The sequence below is a fragment of the Marmota monax genome, unplaced genomic scaffold (genome assembly GCF_021218885.2).
Source record: "Marmota monax isolate L192 unplaced genomic scaffold, Marmota_monax_Labrador192_F-V1.1 WCK01_AAM20220418_F8-fsc00018, whole genome shotgun sequence".
Classification (NCBI taxonomy): domain Eukaryota; kingdom Metazoa; phylum Chordata; class Mammalia; order Rodentia; family Sciuridae; genus Marmota; species Marmota monax.
The window spans coordinates 14,435,322-14,454,906 of NW_026692201.1; the positions used below are offsets into that span (position 1 = coordinate 14,435,322).

Consider the following 19,585-nt stretch of genomic DNA (forward strand, 5'->3'; position numbering starts at 1 on the left):
TATCTTGCATAATTGATTAATTATATCTAAATATAGCTAAGCATTTAATTTCATTATTTTCTTCTTCCTTTAGGGGCAGTTCAAACTTTAGCACCAGAGCAAGGCCCAGGGAGAAGATGAAACTTCAGTCAGTATTTTTGCTAATGGTCTCTTTTGAAAAGGGTTCCATTTATTCATTCCATATGTATTTTTTTTTTAGCAACATCTCCTTCCTTTCCATTACTGGACAGGGGAGATAAGACATATGAACTATTGTTAGTAAACAGTTTTGAGTGAGACAGGATCCAAGCAAGGTATGAAGACCACCAGTTCACATAGTAATGAAAAGTTTTCTAAAGGCCTAGATTTCAAGAGCAACACTTGAATCTACACCTGATATGTATGAGTGAAAATGATGATTTGTAATCAAGGGTTTATTTTTCTTTACAGTGCAAGGAACAGAACCTAAGGCTTTGTGCATGCTAAGTAGGCAGTGTTCTACCACTGAACTATGCCCCCAGTCCCAAGATTTAAAATATGGATACTTAGTATCATTTTTCAGCAATTATCAAGGCAATTATTTCTACAGAGTCAGTTAGCTTTATGGTAACCGATGATACCAAAAAATACATCCTGTACTCCTTTTCCTTGATATCAATGCGTTTCATTCTCTCCTTTGTTATTTCTTTATTCTATCACTTCTTTCCTCTTTTCCATTTCTTCTGTTTTTTTGGCTAGAGTTCCACAGTTGGTCTATTTTCTGTAGGTTTACAGGATAGAAGACTAAGAGATAAGGACTAGTGATATCTCCTAACATGTTTTAACAGGAAAAAAGGTCTGCACTCCAGTTCAAGGGATTGTAATTCCCTCCCAGTAGACATACCTCAGTCTATAGCCATACAAATTTATCTGCCATTCTGTAGTCTGAAATGCTTCTCCCTTTTCTGCCACTTACTAAAAACAGAAACCTGAAAGACTTAAGAGACTCCCTTAAATTGGAATGGGAAACTTTTTACTTACCTTTGTAGACCCTATAGTAACTAGGTGATCAATGTTATAAAATCTCTCAAACGTTAATTTTTTTTAATGGGGCTGGGTAGGAAATTTTCAGAGATAAATGTGGACCTTGCTCTGATGCCAAGGTTTATTGATCTGAAAGGAAAGGAAGACATAAATTGTGAACACCTTGGAATTCTATTTTGTGTCTAGCATAGTACCATTTAACCTGAACTATATTGGAGAACCATAAGCTTTGGCTTCTAGTTTTTGTCAAGTCCCATTTTGTCAATTTTATTCCATTCATTCCAGAATAAGAAAGAAACAAAACAAAAAACAAACCCAAAATCTCAAGCCTAAAATATAAAGAATTATTAGAGATGGATACGCACATAATAAATACTTCTGTCATATACCAAGACAAAAGTAAACTGCTACCTATCTTCATAGACAGTGCAGCCTGGGATGCGCCAAGTCTGAAGTGTGTGTGTTCACACAATTGAATTAGATTCAGGGCAGTTGAGTATTAGCATATGCAGACACTGCTTAATCCTATGAGGAGTGGACATTATCTTCCTGTTTTCAACTTGGAAAATTGGTACACAGAGGTTTAGTAACTTAAAAGGTCATATGGCAAAGAAGAGACAGCCCTGATAAATACCAAAATAATTTGATGCCATATTCTTCAAAACTACTAATAACTGTAACACCTATTTGTCTGGATTCATATAAGGTACTATAGTAGATTATAAGTAAATTCTTATCTAGACAGCTACTCAAGAATGCATATTGGATTTTTTAAAAATATATTTGGAAATGTTTTCTGATAACTAATTAAGGACAAAAAAAAATTCACTACCTAGGATGACTGCTTTTCATTACCAAGTAATAGTTGCAGTATGTTGTGCAATTCAGTAGTTATGCACAAATAAGTGTATCAGGCTAGCATTTACAAAAGTTTCCAGATGGCAAAACACACTCCTTAGCACTTTTAAAGGTGACCACTAAGTTTGGATTTTTGCAAGACCTTTTTTCAACTTATCACATTTTGTTTAAAACAATAAACACATTACAGTTTTAATTTGATACTAGTTGTGGTGGGGAGGCATGATTGTTCAAATTAATTCCTTCCATTTTGGCTTTTATAAAGACATTTTTTATATAAAGCAACTTCACAAAAGGAAAATAACAAATAAAAAAGTTTAATATATTTTTGATATTTTCACATTATACTTTTTGAATAAAGTGCCACATACGCTTCCTACTTCTGCTACTTTCGCTAGCACTGACAATATTGACTTCAAATGGTTAGAGAGAATCTACTAGGTCGTCATCAGTCCATTCTTCCTAAGAAGGAAAAAACAGAAAAGAAAACCTGTTAAGGATAAGATGTTGAAACAAAATCAGTGTATTTTACCTCCTTTCCTCTCCTTAGGAAAATATTCTTTTTCCTATGCTTATAGAAGATAAAACAGGAAAGTTCATCATAATCTTAATAGTAATACTGGCATGATCTCACCAGAGCACTCTAATCAGGAGTAAAGCTTATACTTGTGACCTTTTGCCTCTGATTTTTCATTTTATCTCTGGCTTGCCAATTTTAAAGAAAAGAGACAAGGGAAGAATTCTTGGAGAATAAGAAACAAAGCAAAAACTTAGCATGTGTTTGTATCCCTGCTGCCTTCTAGGAACATAGGAAGGATTCTTCATCAAATAACTATTACATGCTTCAGAACAGGCTAAGGCAAGCAAGAAAAATCCCTATGTAATGGACAGTATACAGAAAGAAGTATGCAAAAAATGAAGACTTGGAAAACCTAAATCTCCATCATAATCCAGAACAATAAATCTCAACTATATGTCATACCAGAATGTATGAGTTAAAGTTCATTTTGTAGTAAACATACCTCTTCATGTTTGGATTTCTTTGATACATAATCATCATCTTCATAACCTTTCCTCTTCTTTCTGTAATTAGGCAATTATCAATAAGCAATCTGGTATTGGAAACAGAAACTAAAAAATATAAACTGGCAATAAACTAACAAGGGTAATCTGAAATTTTATGTAATAAAGAACAGGGCCTGGATAAGTGGAAAGAAAAAGAATTATGGAAAGACATTACTTTTCAAATCAATGTTTAAATTGAATGCAGTTCTAATTAGTTTTTTTTTTTTTTTTTTTTTCTTGGAACATGTCACTCTACCACTGACAAAGGAAAGATTATGGGAAGAGAATCTGAAAAAGAATAATATTATCTTAGTTATCATAAAAAGAAACTAAAAACTAAGGTAATTAAAAGCATATTATTAACAACTATACATCAATGATCAAAGAAGGTAGGAAATGACTATATACATAGGAATTTAATCTGTCAAAGAATAGTTCAATTAAATGGGAAAAACAAATATTCAAAAGCAATCAGGGAGAAAAATATTTGGAAAAAATTTACCAAATTCATAATCAATTCCAAGTGGTTTTACAAGCAGAACAAAGAGAAAAATACTAAAGACATTTGGATATACAATTATAAAGCAAAAGAAATCATATATGAAAAAGTGAGAACAAACAATAAAATAGTTGAATCACATATAAAAAGATGAGCATACAGAACTTATATAAAGCATTATAAAAACACCAGAAAAGTGGGAAAGGTCATAAGTAACCAATATGGAAGAAATATAAATGTTAAACATGGAAATATTAATGCCTCATTGTAACCAGGGAAGTTCAAATTAAAATACAAATGTGAAGGTTTTTTTCACCCACACTGGCAAAGATTAATATAAGTGTTGTACAATATGCATGACAACATACAAAGGGAAAACAGATATACTTATTTCAGACACAGACAGACACACACACACACACACACACACCCTGATAAAAGTTGGCAACAAATAATAAGTTACTTCTGAGATCCTGAGATTTGGGTTTTGGTCAAAGGGACCTTTGATTTAACCCATGTTGACTGACTGACAATATAGTTCTTGTGTAATGAAAAAAAAATAAAATAATTTTAAAGGTCAAAGAACAAATATTTTGTCTTAAAGTAGTACTACTCATAGTGTGGTTCTTGAACTGTTTCCAGTTTGCAGTGAGATCAGTAGTATAGAAATTGTGTATTTAGAAACTTTCATATCAATTTAACAGAACAATTTTGACTGTTCATAATAAAATTTAAACTTATATTTTTGTATGTCTCATTTTTCTAGCAAATCATTTTTTATTATATTTTACAGAAGTATGTCTTACATTTTTTAGAAAAATATTACAATTTGAAAAGCAGTCTTCAGGTGCTCATGTACAATCTCAATTGTCAAAGAGTCTTAAGCAGATGATAACTTGGAGTAATATGTAAAATTCTGGCAATCAGGAATTTTGAATGAGTTGCTTAGCAAGAATAATAGTTTAATAGTCTAAATAAAGCAGTGGTTGAAAACTTTCTTTAAAGGGCCAAAGAGTAAATATTTTAGGCTTTGCAGGCCATATAATCAGTTTGTCACAACATTCAACTTTCCTGCTATGACATGAATACAGCTATAATAATACGTAAACTAATGGGTAGCTATGTTCCAATATAAACAAGTGAAAGCTAGATCTGGCTGGTAGGCCACAATCTGCCAATTCCTGGCTTAAGCCCATTTCAAAATCAACCTGAAAACCCAATGAGTTCTCTAATACTTTTATTCACTAAAGTAAATGTTTTTATTTCTTTATAACCTTCTAACACTCTATAGTTACTACTGAAATCTGGGAAATTGATGTAATTTACCAATTTCAAGATATATGCTAAGCCATGCAAGTTATAGCTATGATTATAATAAAATAGTATCTTAGCTGAGCACAGTGGCGCACACCTATAATCCCAATGGCTTGGGAGGCCAAGCAGGAGGATCACAAGTTCATAAATAGCCTCAGCAACTTAAAAAAAAGGCGAGGGTTGGGGGGCTGGGGATGTGGCTTGGTGGTTAAGTATCCCTGGGTTCAATCCCTGGTACCAAAAGAAAAAAAATAGTTCTTTAATTTGTACACTCCATACATTCCTGGATATTCCCCTACTACAACTGTACAGTTAAGGAATTCTGAGTCATAATACCTGTTCTGAATGTTCTGAAAATGTCATTCAGGATTTTCATACATATCCATTAGCATATATTCACCAAATATAGGAATCAAAATATTTAAAATACATCTTAACTCTCAGAGGCCACAGCTAACTCCCACTATAAATCTTAATAAAGTAGAAGAAATTTCTAATTAGAATGCAATCCACCAAAGATGTAGAACATTTTAGTTTCATCATTCCTATCATCTAAAGTTTAAGTGGATCCTTTATATAAAACAGTGTAAATTTTATGGTTATTCCACATTAGCCTACAAATTAAGAGACATTAAGGATATTCCCGTGGCTGTAAGAAAAGATCTAATAGCACATTTTCCTATTGGTTCTATCTTCAATATAATTTGTTACTCAAAGAAACTATTAAACCATATGCTTGCTCCTCAGAGCAAATGGCAGGAAAAGGTTCAGGAGTTCTCTAGACAGCCTGCCCACTGATTTCCTACAAGGAGGAACAGAATAGGAAAAGACCTATAAGCCAAAGCCATTGGTGAAAGCAGAATCAGAACTGTACAAGGGAAGCCAAATCAATTATTATGTTTAATCCTATTAGAACTGTACTCAGCTAAAAAAAAAAAAAAAAAAAATCTGACCAACAAGTCAGTTTTTCCCACACGAACAAATTTTTACAATAAAATTACAGTCTTAAAACTAGTTGGATTAGATAACAGCTATAAGTATATCTGAATAATTCTTTCTACTTACGTAATTACATTAAGTGCAAACTCTGCAGAATGACATCGCTCCAACTTCTGTTTTAGAATGGCAACTTCTTCAGATCTGGGTGGTTCATACTTTTTCACTAAGTTTCTCATGCCTGTGTGGAGATAAAAAATGATTTACACTGAATTATAAAAAGGTTTCTCATGGTAAAGGGAGTGAATAATAATCTCCCGTCTTGTTATAGCAAATCACAAAAAAACACTCGACATGATTAACAGGATTTGTTATTCTGGATTAAAATCCAAGAAGTACCACACTTAAATTCCAGTAATTTATAGCTGACTGCTCTTTATCCCATCTATGTGGTACATAAAGATAAACATGTATTTTAATGTTTTTACAAATATTACCATGTTCACTTTTAAGTTTTTAGCTTTTCTTTTTAAAAATTCCTACACAAACATAGGGAACATACTTTGTATCTTAAAGACGGAGGGTGAAGAGTATACTTCTTGTTTACAAAAGAAACTGTTACTATATAACATGTAATAAAAAAGGAACATTTAGTATAGTAAAAAGCATGTCAAGTTGGGTGTGGTGGTCCCTGCCTGTAATTCTAACACTCAAGAAGCTGAGGGTAAAGGATCTTTTACGTTCAAGGCCAGCCAGCTTGGGTAATTTAGCAACAACAACCTCAAAATTTAAAAAAATAAACTAATTAATAAAAATAAATAAGTTAAATATATATATATATATATATATATATATATATATATATATATATATATACACATATATATTATATATACATAGCCGGTGGCATGGAATCACAATGTAGCTTAGTGACACAGTGTTACAGTACTCCTGGAATCAATCTCCAGTGACCCTACCACCAAATAAATAAATAAATAAACCCATGTCATATCTTCCTTTAGGTTAAAAGAAAACTATTAGTAACTTTATAACTGTAAAAAAATAAAATAAAATTTAAAAAAATCCTCTAGCTGATCTTGTTGTTCAAGTGTAGTAAATCAAAGAATATAAATTTCAAGGTTAGGGAAACAAAGATCTAGGCTCATTATTAGCCAGCCACATGCTCCAAATGGGTAACTATATTACTGATTTATTTCATAATGCAAACAAAGTAATGTTTTCAACTGAATTAATACTTAGAACTCAGTATACTTGTTGTGTTAAACTCATGAATATTTAACATTGTTCAAACTCAGTATTTTATGGAGAATTATTTTTTTCCTATATAAATAAATGGAACAAAATAAAGGTACTGGGGCTGGGGATGTGGCTCAAGTGGTAGCGCGCTCGCCTGACATGCGTGCGGCCTGGGTTCGATCCTCAGCACCACATACCAACAAAGATGTTATGTCTGCTGATAACTAATAAATATTTAAAAATAAATAAATAAATAAAAAATAAAGGTACTGAGAAATTAATAATAAAATTCAAAGCTTTAAATGAGTACAGTGGTTTATCTTTAAGGCTCCCTTCCAGGTATCTGGCCAAATAACAATTAGCTTTGGAAGTGAACCCTCTGGTGGTAAAAGTGAAGACCTACAGCTTATGATCAAATCCATCATTCTCAAAGAGGAAAGCCCTTAGCCCTCAAGATCACTTTGGAGAAATAAGAAATGAAGTCTATATGCCCCCAAACATCCTAACTTTTAAAGTAAACATAAGAATGTTTATATTTACTGTCATCCCAAATCAAGATCTGAAATCTTATATTTTATTGGTTTAGTCAACATTTAGTTACAAATTTAATTAATAGTCACAAAAATTTTGTGAACAAAAGAAATTTTAACTCTAAGGAGTAGTCTAGTAGCTGTGAAAAATCAGTGTGTCATAGGCAAGAATAAGAATGAAGAGGAATGCCAATCAGTTATGTAGAGATTCTACTCAGTCTTTAAAACAGGGTTTCTCAACACTAGCACTAATGACACATTGGGCTGGATTATTCTTTGCTGTAAAGGGCTAGACTAGTTTCCTGAGCCTGCTATTAAAATTACCATAAATGTGGCATTTTTAAATAACCAAAATATATTCTCTCAAAGTTTTGTAGCCCAGAAGTGTGAAATCAGGTTCACTCAGCCAAAATTAAGGTATGGGCAGGGTAACTATCTCTGGAGATTCTAATGAGGAATCCATTTCTTGCCTGTTCCAACTTCTAGTGGCTGCCAGCATTCTTTGGCTTGTGGCCACATTCCTATAAATTTCAAAACCAGCATCTTCAAATTCTCTGCTGTCTAAACATTGTGTGTATCAAATTTCTCTCTACCTTTCTCCCATAAGAAACTTTGTAACTGCATTTAGTCCTCACCTCAGTGATCCAGATCAATGCTACCATCTCAGGATTGTTAAATTATCCACAAATACCCACAATCTCACTTTGTTCTTTTTTGCCATAGAAAGTAACATTGACAGGTTCCAGGGAATAGGACTTGGATCTCTGTTGGGAAGCCATTTTTTTTTGCTTTCTACAGGAGCTCTCCTGTATACTGCAGGATGTTCAGAAGCAGTCTTACCTCCACCTATTAGATGCTGTTAACCATTACTACCCTCTAAATTGTGACAGTCAAAAATATCTCCAGAAATTGTAAAAATTACCCCTAGTTAAGAACCATGGCCTTTGTTATTATCAACTAGCAAAATGACCAACAAGTGACATATTAGCTAGTTAAAATTGACTTATATATACAAAATAGACATGCTAAATTTAAACATTATCCATAAGTTAGTTTCCTTTGATCTTTCTTAGTGCCTATCACATGATTGTGTATACTTTAAAAGAATCTTGCTGGCTCACAAATCCCCTTCTGAATCGGATTTTCTTTTCCTGATATGTCTGAAGACCTATATATGTTGTGGTGGTCCCTGCCTGTTATTCTAACACTCAAGAGGCTGAGGGTGAAGGATCTTCTAAGTTCCTTCACTGAATTCAAACATCCTTAAGTTAGTTCCTTCCATGTACCTTTTATCTGTTCTCCACCAATGTATTTTTAATGCTTCTATAATACAAAAATCCAATATAAGTAAATCTAAACAAAAATCTGCTATCTTAAGTTAAATACCATATATTTATTCAGAAAACAGCTTTGTAACAGACCAATTTGTAAAGTATTCTGTTTTACTTACTTTTCATTATATCTAGTAACTGTGACAAGCAAGTTCTATTTTCTCTCAGCATTAGACTCTCTGATAAATAACTGGCAAAGAAAAAAAAAAAAACAGTTTCAATCTACTGAAAACATACAGCATATTAGAAAACTTGACATTATAAATGGTTTGCTTCTAGGTTCATTTCTTTATCAAAAGCAATTTTTAAATTAATATATTTTTTAAATATTATATAACCCTTTGAACTCCATAAAAGTATAATTTATAACAATTACAGTCTTAAGGATTTATTACAACTCATTTGAGCTTAAAAATATTCACTATTCAAAGTTAACTAATTCAAATTTTATAATGCATAATCTTTCAGAGGGAAAATAGTAAGAAAACAGCAATAAGAATCAATATTTATAATGTTTATATTATCTGATTTAGAATTTCTGTAAGTCTAACTTCATTTGATGGATAAGGAATTTTAATTATAGGGATGGACAAATCATGACCTTGTATTTCACCAAGTCATAAAGCTTGTTACCTAATAGACCTAGAATTTGGCATTAGTAAGGATTTTCTCTTTGAATATCAAGATCATGTTACCTATGATTGTACTTCTAAGGAATAAAAGGCATTCAAACCAATGACAATATCACCCCATGCTTTATAAATCTATTACATCTTATTTGTATCAAGTCCAATCAAAGGTGTCAGTGCTTTTCCATCAATGTGATACAAAGCCTAATTATATGTTTTTCTAAGAATCACTATAATAGTATGAAAATACAATTTGTATGTTTAAGTTTTTACTTAGTCTGAAGTTTAATGTACCCAAAATTGGTCTATAGTTCGATAAAAGCCTAAGTGAACAGTTTCTTAAAGCGTAAATCTTTGAAACGTAAATACAAAAAAGTTTTTCCCTTGGGAAAAATAGTTAAAAAACCACTTTAAGAACTGCTATCGCTATTCAGATTATTTAAACTTTATTACAAGGTTTAACACCATCTTGTAAATTTGATATTATATCTTCATTGTCTATTATGAGAACTAATTTTGGATATGGAAATCAATAACTTTTTTGACAAGTAATGCATTTCTGGTCATAAGTGATTCAAAATAACTAGTCATTCCCTTTTGCCTTCTTTTTGCCATCTTTGTTTCTTTTTATTCCTCCTCCTCTCAATTTCTTTTTTTTTATTCATTTTTTTTTGTTGTCAATGGACCTTTAGTTTATTTACTTATATGTGGTGCTGAAAATCCAACCCAGTGCCTCATACATGCTAGGCAAGAGCTATACTACTCAGCTACAACCCCAGCCCCTCCTTTCAATTTTTTAAGCTTAAGAGCGATACACTTGGTTTTGAGAGCTGGCCAGACTCTTTAAATCTAAGAAAGTTTTTAAACTCAATCTCAATTCTGAGTTGGACTTTTAATATTTAATTTGTTAAAAATCCACAGGCAAATAAGAATACTTAACAAATCAAACCAGTAAATGTGAAATAAAGTTCTATATCCACTGAAAAGAGAACCCCAAAATAACATTCTATGAGTAGTCATTTGAGGCACTGTCCCAAATGTAAACAATATCACAAGAGCCTTCCTGTTAACCAATAAATGTAAATGGCAATTCTGACATCCCAAAAGATTGCCTGTAAATCACTTTTAAGTTTATAATGAATGGAAGTATTTCCCTAATAGGGGAAAAATGCTCAATGTCTACAGTCCTTGAGAAAGTCATAAAAGCTATTTAAGCTGCAATGAACCAGGGTACCACAATTTCATTTTTTTCTCTTTGGAATTATAACTAAACTAAAAATGTAATCTGGACCTTAGAATGCTTAACTAAAAATATCACTACATAACTCCCACATCACTAAAATCTCACCCCCCAAAAAAACCTGCAGTATACACTGAATAAGATGCTTCAACAGATTAAATGACTTTTGGCTATCTAAATTGTGGGAAAAAAATGAAAGTTCCACACCTAAACTCCATAAATATCAACGATTTACATGGCTATCTTTCCTAAGTAGGGCAAGGATTTATATCTTGTTCATTTTCACACTCCTAAAATGTAGTACAGTTCACGATAGGACCTCGAAAGCAGTTAATAAATGTTATGGCTGAGTAAACAAATGGAGTATAAATAATTTTATGATTAAATGTACATACTTATATACAGACAGTTGCTTAGTTCTTCTTTGCAGAGAAGCAAACCATAAATTTAAAAAAATAAGCCCACAATCCCTTATTTTGAATGCAGATGTATTTTAAAATTTAGAATTATTCATGTTTTAGAAAAGTAACCTGGTATATACTATGATATGTGAAATACCTCAGAGATGTCTGAGGCAAAATCCTTTATTCTGCAAGGAAACATAAATACTCCTACTAAGTGGGGTAATAACTGAATCACATTTGTTCATGCTTGCTACCACCTCATTTGGACTTCAAAATTCTAGATACATAAACATATAAAACAGTTAAAGTTTAAAACGTTTTATCTTCCTTCCTCAGCTATTTCTAGGAATAAAGCCACAAGAATTTTAAAGATCATGAATAAAAAAAATAAAGAAAGTAAAAAAATAGTCTAATTTGGTAAGCAACTGGAGTAAAGCAAATATGTCTGTTACATCATTATTCCTCCTCTCCAATTAAACAAATTATAACCAGAGTACTGGTAAATTCATTTATGGACATAATCTATAACATTTAATTAATCTTTACACAGAGTACCATTGTGAGAATCAAGTGATTTTAATTCACATAAAGTGCTTATCATACAGCCTGGGTCTCGGTGGGTGTGTAATTTATTTGTTAGCTATTACTATTTATGGTTCAATTATAATTTATTTGGACATCATCTAAAGTATTATTCTTTCCACAAACCTTTACTGAATTCCATGTTTCACATATGCTTTATAGCAGAGCAGTAACGATTAAAATAAAGCAAATACACTTGCTATATTCAAGTTGTTTACCAGTTTGTAAACTTATAGATTCTCCATATACTAATAAGTATATCAATCTTTCCAAGATTACCTGTTTTACTTTAATCATAAATGTATTTTCTTAATTCAACCATACTTTGCTTAATTCTTAGACTTCTTTAAAAGGCAACTGATCTCATTTCTTCCCTCATCAACTTTTTCAGAGGCTACAAGGAATATACAGAACTAGAATCACAAGTGGACCTTACTTAAAAACTTAAACTCCAGTAAGAATTAAATCAAGTGACTGAATCTGACCTAAGGTAAAACACAAATTAATACCTTTCCATAGCAATCCCAGCCCTGGAGGCACTAGATAATATGGCAGTCAAGGCAATTTGCGAAGGTGTGTATAAAAGATAAGCATCAGTCAATGCAATTCTATTAAGAAAGTCATCAGCTGTTTTCCTCAAAATCTCTGGATTCTCCAGCATGGGATAACGGGTCTAGAAATAAAGTTTGCAAAAAATGTTACCATTTCTGTTTAATAGAGTACTTACAATTCAAAAATATTTATATTGACTAGAAAGTGTTTAATACAAATGCTAAAGAACTCCTTTTCTGTATACCACAACAAGAAATGAATTTTTAATATGAGATTGTTTTGTATGCACTAGTAGAATGAATAAAATTTAAGCCAATAAATTCTGAATATCAAACAACATGTCTTCTCTGATATTATCCTTTAACTCAGTGATTTTCAAACTTTTCTGAATACCTCAGTAAGAAATATATGCTTTAAGATAACATCAAGTTCCCAGCACAGTAGCACTTGATGCCATTTTAAATTTATGTTAATCCCTTCTCTTTACCCTTTTCCACCTGAGATTCAGATTCTAGAGATTCAAGTAGATTTAAAGTAGATCCAAGAAATGCATATTCCCAGGTAGACTTTCCAAGTGATCCAGGTGATTCAGATAAAAGGCCATATTTAGGAATCATGTCACCATATTTTGATAGGAAATTTCTTCTAAAGTTTACTTTAATGATTCTTGAATCTACTAGACTTCTCCAAAAACATACGGAATTATTTTTAGAATAGGCCCGAGATATATGGAAGACCTTATATTTCCTGATAATTCCTCATATCCTTTAAGATTAACTCTAAATCCTAAACCCTCTTATTAATAACAGATCTTCATAATCAAGACCTCAAACAGTACGAAATCTGTCTATACTTGGAAACAAAATATCCAGAGTTTTAACTGTGTAGTCCACACAGGCCTATCATTATCCCAAGATGCCTGCCCTGATATGATGATACACTCTACTCTGAGCACTAATGTTCTTTCCCCAGTACACTGGCTTAATACTTAACAGCAAGTCTCCCTGCTCAGAATCTCTGGTCACACACATCCCTGTAATTGATCCCACTTACCAGTGTTCTCTAGTCCTCACTTCCTTCCTGAATTCCCTTCTCCAATAGATTGCCAACACATTTCTACTTAACGTCAACTGTATTTGATTGCAAACAACCTTCTGTTCTGCAACTATACCCAGATTTCTGGGTAGTACCAAAAAAAAAAAAAAAAAAAACATACAGCCAGAAGTCTGATAATGTTACTAAAAATTCATGTTTAATGACTATGTTAAGTTTCTTTACACTACCAAGCAAAGATAATATTTTCATAGAAAACTTTTTTTCCAATTTTTCAGTGAGTATGGTCAACATTTCCATCTGTCTCAATGTCTTTGATAATTCTCAGAAACTCGATCATTCTCAGAAAATTATTTTTGCTCTTAACAAAGAAAGGCACTATTTCCTGCCATTACCAAATTCCCAGGCCTAACAATATCCTCATCCATACTTTCTTTTCCTTTTGTTAAAAGGAAGGGCTATCATTCCTTCCAATGCTAATTCTTCCTTGCATCCCAGGCCAACCCCTTCTTCCTTGCTCCAAAAGAGAAACTTGAGCTATATAGTTTCCATTTTTCCTTTAATCTTTCTCTCACTATTAGTTCCCTAGATTAGTATTGAAACATGTATTAGTCTCTTCCACAAAACAAAAGCATTTCTTCTGTTTCTACCAGTTACCACATTTTCTCAATCCTTTTTCCACTTCAAAGAGCAACTGTTTAATTCAAATTACATATTCAGTTATGTGCTACATAACAATTCCTTCAGTGATAAACCACATATATGATTATGGTCTCAGAATATTATTATGGAGCTGAAAATTCTTATCATTTAGTCATTTCACAGCTGTTATAAAGTCATAGCATGATGCACTACTTTCTGGTGATGCTGGTATAAACATACCTACTATTGAAAGAGTTACTTAGTTCCTCTTATTATTTACACTGACACACAAGAAGAGAGAAATTCAGGATTATTAAAGGTTATAAAATTCTAGATTCTTTAAAAGAATAGGAAGTAGTATACTCACTAGTTTACTTCATATAATAAGTTACCTTTATATCAATGAGGAAGCCCTCAAACGGTCTATAAGGATTGTGAACAATAAGATGAAAATTAAGCTGTTGTATAAGGAGTAGCTCGTATTCCAAAATCTGTTCCAGTGCCTTCTCCTGTCCAAGAGGACTCTCCCGAAGGTTCCCAACAAACTGAGGACTAGACACATTGAATTCATCTACTTTGCAAGCCAAAAATGCACAAGTAAGCCTACAAGACAAAATAAGGGAGAGTGAAGGTGCATGCATATACTTTTGAGAAATAGCTAAATGTTTTAGTTCTAAAAGTACTTTCTAAAATTGCCTAATATTCACAAGTCATTACGTTAAATATTGCAGAAAATTAGTGGGGGGGAGGGGGAGTTCCTCTTCAACTTCTATCCATTAGCATTCATAAGACAAACTATAAAATCAGATTGATCTAATATTGTCATGGCATTCGGCCATTGACTCAATGGTAGTTTCAAATAGTTCAACCTCAAATCTGGAAAAAAAATAATTGAGAAAGAACAGTAGTTTGTATCATGAAATGTAGATAAAAGAGTTAAAAACCAGAACAGTATACATGTATGTACCATATGACTATGGAGTTAAAAAAGAGAACAGTATATATGTATGTACCATATGACTATGGAAAAAAGATTTAAGTTAAAAGAACATTTCAGGGCTGGGGTTGTGGCTCAGAGGTATAGTGCTTGCCTAGCACGTTTGAGGCCCTGGGTTCAATCCTTAGCACAATATAAAAAAAAATTAATAAAGGTATTAAAAAAATAAAAATAAAAGAACATTTCAGAAGGCCATCAGTAGAAATTTCTGAAGTCATCCGAGTAGTGGATGATGAGTTCATGGGCAAACCTATAAAATTCAAGTGGTGACTATATGAGTTCAGAGTCAAAAACCAGAAGAAAGCTCCTGCAGAGAGCTTTTGGAAGTTCCAAAGGATCAAAGACCTGAGCTTGACAGGTAGGAATGGGAATGAAAAAGAGAAAATAAGTAGGAACAATGTGATTTTAAAGTCTTGAGTCTCATACTATTTTTATCTTCATTAAAGAGCACCATGCTTAGCAAAGCAGAAACAAAACAGACCTCTGTTTAACTAAAGTTAAAATGAAGTTACAAGATCTGTAGACTGAATGGGTGGGGACAGCAAGGCATCACCACAAATGATTCTCAGCTTAGCAACTGAAAGAACAAAAGTGTCACTAAAAAAAAAAAAAAAAAAAAAAAAAAAAAAAGCAGTATTAAGGAAATAGTTTGAGAAAAATAATGTGAATTTGGACAAGTTCAGATGCCATCTATATTATAGGAGATAAAAGTAAATAAGGATTTTAAATTCTGAATATGAAACATGAATGCCAATCTAAATTGCCTTAGTGAGAAATTTCCTAGTCCCTCTGCCCCATCCCCCGTCTCTTACATATACACACACCTCACACACAAATATTCACACAGTATAAAGGTCTTTAATGAAAATAACAAACTTATACTCACATTATTATCCGTGGGTGATATTCCATTACAGAGTTATTTAGATAAAAACGCTTGAAATACATGCAAGCTGTACCCTAAGGTTAAAAAAAAATATACATGTATATATATTATCAGGCTCTATTGGCACATGATACATGATAAATTTTGTGAAAAAGAACTTATTTGTGCAAAGGTTTCTCTGAAAATGCTCTCCAGACAAATATCAATAACTGCTAATTTTCCTTTAATCAAAATGTGATTAAGTATTATGAAAATTTCATAGTTAGAAGATTCTTTCCCACCCTTTGGCCATCTGACAGCAAGCCTTCTAAGTAATCCTTATGGTCACTGGATTTTAAAACATATATATTTATTTTAGAACTAAGGAGTTCAAAAAAGTCTAGAGTCAGAAAAATACAAATGGTCACAAATTAACTAACCAATGTTGGAAAAGTCCTAACAGAAAATCATAGTTGGTACAATAAACCTGCTCTCAATCCACTAATCCAATAAGATATGACATAGGAGATCTGAGATATAACTGTGATCACTGCTGCTGAAATGAACTGTAAAAGCAGCATCTACTATTTACTGAATGTGTCCCACTCTGTGCCAAGCACAAAACTATCATTCTATTTTAATCCTTACAACAACTTGGTGAAGTATTACTATGTCTACAGAAAAAGAAACTGAGAATCAACCAGGTTAAGTGATTTATTCAGATAGCTAATAATGAACAGGGCTGAATTCAACGAAGAGCTGTCTATATTTTTAACAAACATGTTATTTGGCTAGAACTACTGAAATAACCATTTAATCTACTTTATGACAGAAAAAAAGAATATTTATTTCAAATATTTTTTAAAAAATTTTGTCATTTTATATAAAAAATTCTTCACCAGTCATAAACATGTTGCATAAAGACAAATTCTACATAAGTTAATTTAAGGATTGCTTCTTCATCCTAAAATCACTTATACCAACTACTTCATTTTATACTTCCTTTAACAGCAAAGAGCCAAATTTCAAGATAGAAACTAATAAAGTATTCTAAAATTCTTTGTGAATCTTTAATATCTCAGATAAAGATCTGTGAGTTAAGAAATAACAAATATTTTTGAACTTATATTTTAATATACTTCAATTTTTTTTTCAACTATAAAAATGAAGACACATAACGAGAGAGTCTATACTGGGTCATAACTTTAACACTTAATATATATTGACTTTTGTATTTGAGCTTCACAACAAACCCCGTGAGATAATAAGCAAGGTAAAAATGTTTTATACACTCTTCCACTCTGGCTTTTGTCTTTATCATTCTGCTTTTTAATATAAGCTACCTATTTCTCCTTACCATTGTCTTCCCCATCAAAAACAAACAGGGATCTCAGAACTGTATCTACGAAACAACCAGAAGACAATTTCTAAATCAAAGATAAATCCCCAGCTTCTACTAATGAAGGTTTTAAAAAATTTATGGCATGAGTTTCAACTGGGACATGATTACTAACTATTGCATTATTCCAATGCATTATTCCAATCATATATTGAGTGTGATAGAATTGAAAAGTACTAATCTTTGTTCCGAATTCTATTGTTCACTAGTTGAGAACCTGGAGAGAAAATGTATCTTTTTCTTTCTCTATAAAATAAGGATATTATGGCTTACCCAGACCTCAAAATTCTATAAGATTTGAAATACTTTGCAAGATATGATACAGAAACTCATAATTTAAGGGTTTTATTGAAAGATATGATAAAAACTAAACAAATACAACCTAAGATGAATTTTTTCAGATTAGAGGGAATAGGGAATTTAGAAATTTAGAAAAGGTCAGATTTCATAAGCCAGGTAAAGGACATCATACTTCATTACTATAATAACTTACCACAACAGACCTTGGCATTGCAGGCTTAAACACTGAACAGAATTCTAGTAATCTTTTTTCATAGTATTTGCAGAGTGTCATTTCTTCGTGAGGTTCAAGAAAGACTGGGTCATTTGGAAGAACCTTTAGAGCAGAAATTACAATATAAATTCAGTGAATTAACTGTAAAACTGTCTTCTGTTCAGATTAAATTAGGTTTATAACTGCAACAAAGGAAAATATGCCACCCACCATTCTCTTTATAGATTTGCTAAGCATAGCACAAAATATCTTTATAAAAATACCGATGAACTGAAACTATACCATTTCACATGTAAGCTGGACGTTGCTTCATGAATACATAAACAATCATGATACAGTATATGTTTGTAGGTTTAATGTCATTAATTGTAAATTCAAAAGACAACACACCTTTTTCATGGATGGAAAGTTTTCAGCATCCTTTGTCAATCACTGTCACATGAATTGAGATTAAAAACAGCAAATATCTCAGTAAATTTCTATGATTTTAGTTCCCATTTCTTAGAGATTTTTTTTTAAAGCCATCCCTAACAAAGTAATACAAGTACTAAAATATGAAATCAGTTAAGTGTAAAAGGAGCTCAATAGCAACAGGCTTGGAGGCATGGAATGGGTAGGGGGACTTGTAAGAGAGATTAAAAAGGAGGCTGAGAGCTGTACAGGGAGTTGGCTAGGTCACATTGCAAAACATCTTCAGTCAAATGGTTTGAAGGTTTCCTGTCTTACTCCCTCAAGAAATCCACCTCCAGGTTGCCAGAGGGCTCTTTCTATAACGAGGACCTGATATGATTACCCTCTCATTTAAAATCTTTCAAAAGTTCTCCAAAGTTTCTGTTTAAATTTCAAAGTCCTTACTTGGGCTTAAAAATTTCTTGCCTATTTAGGCTATTGCTGCACAGGTACTCAGTTTCAGCCATATGTCCTCAAACATTCCATGCACCTGCCATGCAGCTTTTGATTTTCCACTCTACTAATGCGGCTGTTTGTGGCGCATGTTCTTTTCCCATCTTCTTCCCATCAACTACTGGGAAAAGCTTTCCCCGACATCTCTGACAAGTAAAAGGCTCTTATCCTCCACTGCCTCAGCATCTATGGTCTGTTCTTCGCCATTTTACAAAGACGTAGTCAGCCTGCCTCTCTACTGTGGGGACTGCGTTGCTAGTCCCCGTACCCACCGAGCCTGGCACAATGCTCGCCTACTTATTGGATAAACACACTCCGCACCGCGGAGGCGGAGGCGGAAGCGGGAGTGAGGGGTTGCGTTGGAAGCCCAAAGAGCTCCGTAACTGCTCAAAGTTTTGAGGCCGGGGCAGAGCGGGTGGCCGCCAGAGACCTCACCTTCCCGTTTGCCACCACTTTGCATTTGAATTTGCGATTAGCGTCGGCCCGCAGACGCGCCAGCTGCTCCTCACTGGCGAAAGTCCAATGTCTCTTTTGGCTGCTGTTGTGGTACATCTTAGCGTCCAGGACCAGGCCCAGAAGGAAGGTCTGGACAAAAAAATAATAAGAATAATAATAATCACAGCAACACCTTAGTGTGAAGCAGACGTGACTCCAGCAAGATCCCGCGGAAGCCTGGGGCGTCAGGACGGCTGGCGCGGGCGCGCTGACGTCACGACCACGTGCTGAGCCTGCTGACAGAGGCGTTTTCGGAGCCATCTAAGAGGGGAGTGTCTTCGGTGTTCTTCCGCCGGCAGCTGATGACACAGGTGGGCGGAGCCTAAGGAGCCGGTTGCTCTGGTCTGTGAGTCCTTAACTTAGCTCCTCCCCTTAACCCCTCCCCTTTCAGACAGGATTTAAAGAAACAGGCAAGGGTGTCCAAATGGGATGTAGTAAATTGGTTGGAGTAGGTTGACATAAATTCACATTAGGTAATAAGAAGTGGGAAAAAGCTTGGAGAGTGTCAATGTTTAAAA

General features: G+C 33.3%; 2 protein-coding genes across 3 annotated transcripts in view; one reads left to right on the forward strand and one right to left on the reverse strand.

Annotated features, from left to right (window-relative positions):
* The window catches only part of Rasa1 (RAS p21 protein activator 1), a 106,657-nt gene extending 102,493 nt beyond the window's left edge, over nt 1-4,164 (forward strand). Inside the window, exon 26 of the mRNA XM_046428235.2 lies at nt 74-4,164. The gene's annotated coding sequence lies outside the window, so the exon portion shown is untranslated. The remainder of the gene's footprint in view (nt 1-73) is intronic.
* Ccnh (cyclin H) lies at nt 2,162-19,289 on the reverse strand. 2 transcript variants are annotated; one of them, XM_046428258.2, is made up of 9 exons: nt 19,199-19,289; nt 17,649-17,771; nt 15,778-15,851; nt 14,287-14,497; nt 12,157-12,320; nt 8,912-8,982; nt 5,804-5,915; nt 2,883-2,943; nt 2,162-2,322 (listed from the first exon to the last, which is right to left on the reverse strand). In XM_046428258.2, the coding sequence occupies exons 2-9, from the start codon at nt 17,727-17,729 to the stop codon at nt 2,284-2,286; spliced, it is 813 nt and encodes a 270-aa protein (XP_046284214.1). In that variant the 5' UTR covers nt 17,730-17,771; nt 19,199-19,289; the 3' UTR covers nt 2,162-2,283. The 2 variants fall into 2 exon arrangements, with proteins under 2 accessions (XP_046284214.1, XP_046284205.1); XM_046428249.2 differs by having other exon boundaries at nt 19,008-19,278.
* Nucleotides 19,290-19,585: the final 296 nt, after the last annotated feature.